Below are 10,790 nucleotides of genomic sequence, written 5' to 3' on the forward strand. Positions count from 1 at the left end.
ACAATATGATGTAAGGTATTTGTGATAATCACAACCATATTACACTTTGCCTTTGCACAACTGTACTTGTGATGATGCACCTTTAGAACAAATGGGAGTCACTCAAAGTAAAAGTGTTATTTGGAGAATTGTCTCAATAATCATAAATATGCAGCTATTGCTTGTGAAAGACTTTCTCAGCACAAAAACCATCAGTAGCCCTGTTATTGAATGTCTTTATTAATATACCTGCAGGGCAAGAGTGGAGACAGAAAAACAATCCACCAAACAAAAGATAACCACCAAAAATGACATTTTGACTACATTTATTAGCAATTATTGTGCAAGTTATGAGTAATATGTAATTGGGAGCAAGAATGTAAATAAATGTCCTTTCTTAAAAATATATCATGAAAAAAGGACCTTAAATGTTTCATCTTGAGAATATTATCTTCAATCAAGAACAACTCCTAAGCATGCATTAAAAAATATATATACTTGTTAAAAAAAACTGACAAGAAATGTGTATATGTACAGTACAACCCATTTGATTTGTACAAAGGCATAAAAATGTTTAAAAGCCTGTATTAGTGGCCACTACTCAGGGCCCTGAGAATATGCACTAGTATTTTAGTTTTTGATTCTTATATACAGGCATTACAGTGTGCCACACAGTACAATGTTTACAAAAAAAGACATCAAAAACAATTACACAGAACAATTCAGGGGAAGGATATCTCTCTACTTCCTGTTGGCGCTGGCAGTCCCAATAACACAGTCATTCACCTGCAGAACAAGAAATATCATAACGACTCATTGTACTATTCAGTTGTACAGGTGTATTAATACACACTCATTGATCATTCAATCCATTCAGTCTCCTCCCAACCGGCCCACTGAATTTTTTCCATTGTTTTCATTGACTATTAACATACAGAACACATATAGTCTTACGGTTTTATCCATTAATCAGATTTTCATTTTTCATTATACATGGATCAATTGCGGAGTTATTCAACATTTAAATTTATGTGTAAATATTTAATGCCATTTTCTTTTAATCATGTACACTGCTTTAGCAGTAATGGATCTGTTCATGCCAATAAAGCAAATTTAAATTGATTACCTTATTATGTGCACTATATGTCTAAAAGCATTGGCTGCTGCTGTGTGACTGGATAATTAGATATAAATAGCAGCTGAAAAGGTATGCCTAATGAAGTGGTCAGAGAGCGCATAATTCACTGAAAATGCAATATATTTTAGCTTAACTTGATAAGGTATAAAGCTTAGGGTAGAGGAGACAGGTCTGTTTATGATGATTAAAAACATTTTTGGCCATCCCTAGATATGAAGAAAAAAATGAATCATTTTCTCTCTTTTGTGGTAAAGTGTTGTTTTTTTGTAGATAATTCTTACCTGATAAATTCACCCTTATGGTGCAGAGCTTATGAATTTATGGGATGAGACAACTAAAGAAAAAAATCTTAGCATTTCCAGTTACTTGAACTTATTGATTAGGTTCATTCAGAGATCACACTGACCTTGCTGGCAAACCTCAAGGAGTTGAGAGTTTCTCCAAAGCTGTCTTGCTCTGGAGCGATGTTCACAAACATCAGACTGAAATGAACAAAAAAGAACTACATTAACAAATCATGGGAAAAAAGGCACAGAGTTTTATTTCCCAATTGTGTTTACTTGTGAAAGAATTTAAAACATGCATGTGGATGCCTAAGTCACAACATTAATATCTTGATTTCAGAGTAATCTGCTATATCTGGCAGATGGCAAATTAACTTGTGCAAGAGACAATTAGTAAGAATCTGGCTTCTTCAAAACTTACGTTTTGCTGTTTCCTCCCAAGCAGCCCTGCAGGAGGTAGGTAAGCTTGGAGTTCCTGTATGGAACATAGCTCTCCTAAAACAAAATAATAAGGTAAAAGAAAAGAAAAGAAAAAAAAAAGGACAACTTTAATGTTAAACTTCCAAGTTCTGATTGTATATAAACCACACTCTACATCTTAAACTTTAAAGACTCAGGATTTTATCCTGCTCACAGACCTTGTTGGCCAGTGCTGCGATGACGATGCCCAGGTTAGAAAGGGAGCCGTTGATGGCCGTCATCTCTTTGAAGCGCTCGCCCTGAGACTGACTCTTCAACATTCGCTCACTGCCTGCCAGGTCCACCAGGCACAGAGTGGCTATATCCACAAAAAAAACAAAAAAAGAATAAATAAATCAAACATTATTACATAACACTGAAACCACCTTTCTGATGACACTAATCAGTAGGATTTTACTCACACTTGCATTTGACATCCCTGCCAGCATTCACTCCCTCAATATCCAGCTGGAAGACTGAATGGGAGCGTGAGGAGCGGTCGTTCTGAGCTGTTTGAGCTGTGGAGCGATTCTGATTGGCCAATGCAATTAGGCCCAGAACCTGCCAAGTGGAGAAGAGCACAAAGATGATAAACCTCTTAGAACCTTCAGTCTTTGGTCATGAATATTTCAAAAACATACAAATCCTGTTGCAGGTTTTGGCCTACCTGATCCTCGTTGGACACCTTTTCATAGGTGAGGTTGGTGATCGTCACCTCGTTGGTGGTTGACTTTCTGATCTCATGCTCAGGCCTCTTGCTTGCCTTCCCAGTGTAGAGAAGATCCCGCAGAGTTTCGTTGTAAATTTCAACAAAACTTGCTGTGAAGCTGAACTGAAATAAAACAAAGACAGCCCCAACGTTGACTTGAACATTCATCTATATCATTACAATAACTAAATGTTGTTTGTGCCACGTACACAAACACTGTATGCAGCAGGAGAAATGAAGTAGTAGTATACCAGATCTACAGCTAGATCTTGGTTGTTTTGGTGGTGAGTTTATCAGCTGTGAGGCAGCGCACTGGGTTAGGTATTAAAAACAGCGTATGTGCAGGAGAAAGTGTTTTTAATCTGTAATCTTTTTGATCAAAAGAAAAGCCATAAAAATTTAACACATTTCTGTGTAACTCCAGGAAAATATTCTCATATCAGTGTGAAGTTCTTACAGTGTGACAGCCTGTTCGCACTGTGGTGTGACATTGTTGTGTCTTCCAATGTGTGTCAGACAGTAATGTCTCACTGAAGTAATCGTCCATATGTTTTTAAATCACTGAGAAAAAATAAGCTTTGTTGAAAAATGGGTTAATTCTGGAAACTATTACTCGACCTATTAATAAAGCTGTTAACCATTACTAAATATTCAATTATTTGTCAGCTATGTATGCCATTTACAACTGGAGATAATTTGTTTTCCCATTTCAGAATATTGATTTTTAAGTATATCATGCGTTTATAATTGGGCTCTACCAAAATGGTAAGAAAAAAATTATCACTCCAGGGGGAACTGTTTAATCTTACAAAAAAGTTTTTAAATAAACAAAAAAATCTCAGTAGCATTTTGACCTGTGCTGGTTATCTATTGCATTATAATAAACACTAACCTCCCATCCTTGGGTTCCAAGTTTCTCAGCTGCCTTGAAGATTTGCTGCACAGCCCTGGGAATGACTCCTCTGCACTCATCATACTCTGCTCCCTCCATGGTGTACGTCTTTCCACTCCCCGTCTGACCATAGGCAAAGCAGCAGACGTTGTAACCATCCAGCGCAGACTGCACCAGCAATGAGATCTCTTCAAAGACCTGAAAAACAAAGATGCAAAATCAACATAGATTTAGTTCTGTTAGATAAAAACAGCTTCATCATGTATCAGCACCCAAAACAGGGTCTTTATTGAGAGGATTTTATACTCATTGTAAAATAATGCTAGAAGTAGCATGGCTTACCTCTTGTTGTGAAGCCTGGGGGCCAAACACTCGGTCAAAACTGAAATTGTAGTTTCTCTGAGTGTCTGCAGTTTTGCCTGTGTGAGACTGAGACGTTTGAAAAGACAGATTATTTTTTGTTGTGTGTGAAATCCTGTAACTTCTGTCAATTCTTTTAAGCACATTTGTGATTACTTCCCCTCTCCTGGGACACCTTACTAATGGTGACAGATACTCAGCTGATTTGGATATTTAATGAATTGTTGGACAGTAAAAACAAATGTAGGAACTTTTGAGTGTTACTTTGGACAATGCCCTGCAGAAAAACAGATTCCTTGGGATCTGGCATGCTGAAGGATTCTCACCTCCTCTGTTTTGGCCAGTGTTATCATCTTGTTGTCGCTGGCTGAGAGCTGAATGTGTTTGCTGATGCCTCCATCCACCAGTGGGCGCACTCTGCAAAACACTCTAATATTACCCTGCAAAAATAAGATGATACAAATAACTTATTTGTCGCATAGACATTTATGTGGCTGCTAGAAAAGAAAAAGATACATTTGGTTGGCAGCAGCTGATGAAATAAGGCACAAAATAATCTCAAAGACCATTCAGTACATTTGCATACACAGTAAGGCTGAGCAAGGGTTATAGCTCACTCAGGATATTTAACGGTAGGTAGGTAGGTAAGAAACAATTACATGATTGCAGTATGTCTGATACGCTGTTCAGAAAATCCATCCAACAGAGATTTATATCTTTCTTGTATCTTTCTTGCCAAGTGGAACTCCTTAATACTTTGTGAGGAAAGACCAATTACAATTCACTGAAAACATTCCAAACTGCCCTTCCTTTGGTGCCATTTTGCCTTTATATTAATATCTTTGAAACAACAAAAAAAAAAACAAAAAGGAGCAGCCTCTCAAACAGGAGCTCTCAAAAAGAGCACACTTGTCCACAAATGACACTAAAAAAGTATACCACCAAGCCCTTTAAAAGACTGGTTTGGCTCAGTTTGTGAGACAACTAGGGTGAAAAAAATGTGAAAAATGAAGTGTTAGCTTCCTAGTTCCTGGCTTACTCACTGCCAGTCATTGGCATTACCAGCAGCTTCAATGCACACAGCAGGTAGGGGTATCTATCTGCATAATTTGGACTCACGTACTTAAGTGTAGTCAGTATCCAAATGCGCAAAAAAGATAAAAAAATAAATAAATAAATAAAAATGTAAATGTAAATCAGGTTTAACTCTGTTACTCTGGGTGAAAACAGCAGTATTTTCCTATGTCAAATGGTGGGAAAAAAAAACTTAAGCCCTTCATATATTTCACAGATAATGAGTGTACACTTAAATTTTGGTATAAATATGATGTATGCTATTCCTCTAGTTTATGGTGATACTTGAACGGCAATGCAACTGCAGCTTTGTTTAGCATTTATGCTGTTTGACCTTGGGGTCAAAGCTGGGCGCAGAAACTGTGGAGCTTGTGCAAAACTCCTGGACCAATTTGAATCTGATTGAGGTGTATACACACAAGAGTAAATTAATCCCCAAGTGCAATATTTAGGTGTATTAGAATCTAAAGGGATTCTACTTAGTATGATTTCAGCCTAAAATCATGTTAATGTGTATTGAAAGGTTAGTTTTATTTGGACTAATTGTATGTATTGAGTGTTTTATTTAGGTAACTGAACCCCCTGGATCAGATGAAATGCCTTTAAGGGCAACGAGACAGTTGCTTTGTTGAGCTGTGAGTGAACACTGCCACCCACCTTGAGCTCCTGGATGGTGTTGTGAAGCCGTCTCCGCTCCATCTCCCCAGCGTGAAGCTCGTCCTTCTGCTGAGCCACAGTCTCTTTGAGAGAACGGACCTCCTCCTCTGTGTCTCTGAGGGTCGCTTGCACACGAGCCAGAGTTGACTCCTGCACTGAAAGCTTCATCTAAAGGAAAGACAAAAACAAATAATCCTTGTCTTAAAAAAAACCTGATGACCATGTTTTCTTTCTTAAAACTACCTCAATCTTTGTTGCATTTTAGAAAAAAAAGCTCCTTTCTTTTCCTGAGTTATTGCAAACAAACATCCTGCATTAACTGATTATATGACACTTGTTTCATTATGATTTATATTCTTTAGGTGACCAGGATAGAGGATTTAAAAAAAAAAAAAAACATACAGTTTTAGCTGATATCCACAAGCAGACTTGATACCTTCAGAGTTTGCAGCTCCATCTCCTGGCTGTCTCGGAGTGTCTCCATGACTTTATATTTTTCCTCTAAGTTAGAGAGTTCCTTTTGAAGAGTGCTCTTATCACTGCAAACTCTCTCCAACTCAGCCTGGACTCCTGACAATGCCTGCAGCTCATCTTCATACTCGCTGATGTCATGGTAAAACAAGGACATGACATTAAAACATAAAGAAACAGACATGTAAGTACCATTAAAGCACAATGACAGCTACATTCATTTGAAGTTTAAGTGTTGAATGAGTGGACTTTTGTACCTGATCTGTTTCATGTGCTTCAGAAGTTCCTTCTCCATCTCAATCACTCTTGTTTGGCTCTGAGCCACCGAACCTTTCAGAACCTCATTCTCCTGATTGGCAGATTTGACCTTGGTCTGGTAGTTTCGGAGCTTGTCCTCCATGTCGCTGACCTTCCCCTTAAGGTCCCATTTATTTCGCTTGACGACACCGCCCCCACCTTTGAACAACAGCATCATAACCATACATGAGAGCTCTGATCACTGCTCAGAATCTGTCATGGTTTCATTTCAGGTTATTAAAGAATGAAACCTTTTCTAGAGATGAAATCTTCATAATCAAGTATTTTACATGCAGTCAAGTCAAGCTATTGTTATGGCACAGTCAGGATATTTAAGAGGACTACTGTCTTTGTTGCAGGATGTAAACACTTCGTACTGGAGCAGTGAAAAATGTTTAAACTTCACAGCTCTGTACATTTCTTAGACATTCCACTCTTTACTTTTGGTACTAATGTGATGCATACTATTTCTCTAGCTCACGGTGACATCTGACAGTGGCTGACTATGCCACTTCTGCTATAATTAAGACTGGGATATACTTTGTTGTCAAATCTACGCTTTAGTGACCTATGCCATCTTGAGCACTACATACGTGTGGGTTGGTGTGCTCACATTGCTCTGCAACACTCCACGCAAACATTTTAAGGCAGTAGGATTTTTATGCCAGTTCTCTGTCCTGTAGCCACACTTCTGACTTGTTTTATGTCTGAAAACAAATAAGCTTGAGTGTGTTAAAGAGTTAGAGCTGATAAATATTGAACAGCATTGGATTACAGTTACTGTAAGAGAGAAAAGAGAGAAATACTAAAGTAGATGGAATCTGTTGCTGGTGAATCAGCAGAGGGTGTGGGAGATTTTTTTAATTTGTTTTATGACCAAGAGACACAGACGAGGAAATACCATTTGGACATTTTAGGATGGCAGCAAGTACATTTGGCTGGTTCTGTTGCAGTCTTCTGCTATTCATTTCGCTCTAGAGTTTACACAACATGCCTGAAGACACACTCAGAGACTGGCAGTCACTCAGTGTCACCCAGCAGACCAATCACAGGGCTTGCAGTCTGTGTTGTTTCAACACATAGTTATACTTTTGAGGAAGAGCACTTTAGCTATGTGCGTAGGCCTCTATGTAGGGTTCAGGGCTAAGTAGACCTACCTGTAGTGTAGAAGTATAAATCAAGCTTATGCATTTATTAGCAGATTGACTTCAAGGTCAAAGTCCTGCATGGAAACTATGAAGCATGCACAAAACTCTCAATCTTGCATGTATGCAAGAGTAAATCCATCTCCAACCGATCTAGTCCGACTTTGAGAAATTCGATGTAGACTGACAAGTGTTTATAACCAAATTAAAGATTTAGATGGATAATCAGCCTACTTTTGTGCCTGCTGGCTCACTTCCACACTGTTATAAACTACTGAGACACTCTGGGCAAAGAAAGTGTTATGTTTGTAACATTTTACTACCTTATATGAAATGGGTCTCTCATAAAAAATGCTATTATGCTGAAGAGCAGCATTGTTTTTCATTCATTTACTGGATTTGTTCATTAAAAAAAAGACAGATGTATCACCTGCTTTTGTGCCAGCTGGAGCAACAGCTGGTCTGACATTGCCCCCTTTTGCCGCAGTCGATGCAATAGATTGTTTCAGGACACCTGATGCATAAAGAGAGGACAATGCATGAAAAAAACAGTCCATGTTAAACCCAACACTTAAATTCTTCCTTTAGATATCATTGCGTTGCTTGTTGTTGTTAGTCTTGTATGAAATCTATTATAAAATGACTGTTAATTCCAATCTTTACTTACACTTCAATGTCATTTCTTCTTAATTCTAGCATAAATAAAATAAGCATCTCTGCAACTGACACACAAATAAAAAATAAAATCAGTTAAGCACTTTCCATCACCATAAGGCAGCTCATCTTACCTCTAGAAGGAGCAGTAGCCACAGTGGCAGCTCCCACACTTCTGACTGGCTTGGCTGTAGGAGGAACAAAGTATGAAAGAAAAAGAGTCTCATGTGTTTTGTCCTGATAGTCACAAAAAATTTTCAGAAGCATACAAAAAAATCTTGAAAATAATCAGACACATGGAATATTGTGAACGACTCAGAGAAAGTACTGTAAATCAAAAAATAAAAAACTGATACACAGAGACTGAACAAGGTATTATAGTCATTATGTACTGCAGAGAAGTCTTGTTTTTTTACTTTGAGAAAAAAAAAAAGAAACCTAAACTCAAAATTACGTACAAATGGGTGCCCTAGATGCTACAACAGGGGGTCGTCTGCCTCCAATGATCGTAGCTGCTGCCTGTGGTCTGACTGGCTCTGGATCCTTTCGAACCCTTTTCTGTAAATACACAAAACACTAGCATGAAACAAGAGCTCTGATTAAATCATCTTTTTTTTTAACCTTTCAGATCTAAATATTTTAGAAACAAAGAAATGATTACCTAGCGTGTTAGATTGCTTCTTCAATAACATAAATGATTGATGCTAATAAGCAATCACAGAGCATCAGCAAAAACTATATTGAATGATAACACACCAACCATCTATACCACATTTAATGACAATTTAATTTTACTTGGTAGGTCCTATACCTCACATTATCTACCTGAACAATCTTTGTCAATGCAAAATGAGAAAAACTGTATAAAGTTTAGGGATCATGACAGAGACAACAAGTGTTGAGGCTAATGAAATGTTACAGGCAGATGGTTTTGGTACAAACCTGGGCAGGTCCCATGTCTTGGCCATTCTCTGAGCTGCTGCTTGTGAAGACCCTCTTGCTGACTGGCAAGCGAGACATGATCTAGTGGAGTCAAGAGGTAAATAATGATAAACACAGACTAATATAAAAAAAAAAAAACAAAAGCATCATTGCTTCTAACTCAAGTTTCTTAAACGGGATGCATAAAGTCATCCATCCATCTGTCCATCAAATATACAGGTAGTAGCTGACAGTAACAAATAAGGGAAGAGTAGATAACAAAAGGCAGATTTAAGATTATATTAGTTATCATCTGATTTCGTTAAGAAACAAATAGTAGATGACAGATGTGGGACAGCTGTGGGCTTTAATAAAAGTTGCAGTATTTTGATTACAGTACAGGAACTGTATACTGTGTGGGATTAAAACATGTTAAATTCCCTAACATTGGTGAACATTTACTGGCATGAAGTAAATCTCAGTGTCTTCTTCCATTATAAACAGAGCTTAATCTCAAATAAATCAAGCGCAAATACAGGCAGCACAGATGGAGACTCTTTAATGTAAACTATTACTTTATGCTGAGGAAAGTATCGTTGGTCACCATTTCTCAGTCTCGTGCTCGTCCACCCACCACTGTACAAACTGGGATTAATACTACAGTGTAAACCAGATGTCTTGTGCCGATCCTGTCCATGGGCACTAATACGTAAACCTAACTATTTTATTCATAATCAGGCATACACAGGGTCTGAACGCTGTATAATCAAGTGTATCTGTATTAACATTAGCATTGTCGAAGTCAGTCGCTGCCTTCAAAGTTTACTTACGTTGCCGTTAGCCACAACAATAAAACTGTTAACTGGAACGCACGACTAGATTTATACCGTTTTCGAGCCATTTTGAACAGCTCAGCTTTAACATAGTACTAGACTGAACTGATGAACATTAATCTATCTTAATTACCTTCAGTAGAGTTCTATTTTCTGAAGCGATCTCTTCAGTCCACCGTCTCTTCAGCCGTTTGAATTTCAAATTGAAATGTTTTGGTGGGTACCGCACATAAACGACTGTGATTGGTTGAACCAGGTAAAAGCCCGCCTATGTCTAAGGGTGTGCTTGATAAGTTGTCCGGAGAGTCCTGCTTGGGCGGGCACGCTGGTCGGTCAGTTGTCTGTGTTAAATGCATTTACTGAATGCAACTATAGTCTATCCATGTGAATCAAGAATAATCTAAATAAAGGTATGGGTTAAATTTGATATTTTTCAGAAACGATATCAATTAAAGGATAGTTTTATTGAACGCAAATTAAACGCCTTTAAATTCTCTTACAACTTTAATTGATGCAAATGCCAGAACTCACGTTTTAACTTCTTTTGTAAAAATTTTTGATTAAGTATGTTTTTCTTTGCTTAATATTGAATAAAAAGAATATAACGGTATAACTTTTAATTCTTTAACAGCATTTCTGTGCTGCAACATTTCTTCACTGTAAAATCAAATGTCTCTCGATATTTGTTGGGTTATTATCTGTACATTTTTATCTCTTACTGCAGATTTGTATTTGTTTTGAAACAAATTCAAAATGTCAAATTATGGTGGAAAACTTGTTTTGTTGAAATGCTGGATTACAACCATTGCCAATTTACTAACGGCAATGATGCTGAAGTCTCATCACTGAATTAGATGTGAAAATATTACACTATTATTGATGCAATAAAATCTGGATTTTACTCAAATAAATCACAG

At 37.5% G+C, this 10,790-nt stretch overlaps 1 protein-coding gene across 1 annotated transcript; it reads right to left on the reverse strand.

The window, feature by feature from the left end:
- Window positions 1–288: 288 nt before the first annotated feature.
- Window positions 289–10,084, reverse strand: kifc1 (kinesin family member C1). Its single transcript, XM_041808124.1, has 17 exons — window positions 10,007–10,084; window positions 9,062–9,142; window positions 8,578–8,677; window positions 8,254–8,307; window positions 7,896–7,979; window positions 6,281–6,479; window positions 5,989–6,154; window positions 5,553–5,720; window positions 4,148–4,261; window positions 3,804–3,890; window positions 3,462–3,659; window positions 2,528–2,692; window positions 2,283–2,421; window positions 2,040–2,179; window positions 1,823–1,896; window positions 1,524–1,599; window positions 289–765 (listed from the first exon to the last, which is right to left on the reverse strand). Exons 2-17 carry the CDS (start codon window positions 9,137–9,139, stop codon window positions 721–723), a joined length of 1,887 nt encoding a protein of 628 aa, XP_041664058.1. The 5' UTR covers window positions 9,140–9,142; window positions 10,007–10,084; the 3' UTR covers window positions 289–720.
- Between the last annotated feature and the right edge of the window lie 706 nt (window positions 10,085–10,790).

Source organism: Cheilinus undulatus, linkage group 16, assembly GCF_018320785.1.
Source record: "Cheilinus undulatus linkage group 16, ASM1832078v1, whole genome shotgun sequence".
In the NCBI taxonomy this organism is placed as follows: Eukaryota; Metazoa; Chordata; class Actinopteri; order Labriformes; family Labridae; genus Cheilinus; species Cheilinus undulatus.

What these genes read in the sequence shown, in the direction of transcription:
- kifc1 (XM_041808124.1), bottom strand. Translation starts at nt 9,139, where the DNA reads ATGTCTCGCTTGCCAGTCAGCAAGAGGGTCTTCACAAGCAGCAGCTCA. An exon ending in TCCAGCTGGCACAAAAGCAG is followed by an intron (nt 6,480 to 7,895) that starts GTGATACATCTG and finishes TGTTGTTCAAAG; the next exon opens with GTGGGGGCGGTGTCGTCAAG. An exon ending in CAGGGATGTCAAATGCAAGT is followed by an intron (nt 2,180 to 2,282) that starts GTGAGTAAAATC and finishes TTGTGGATATAG; the next exon opens with CCACTCTGTGCCTGGTGGAC.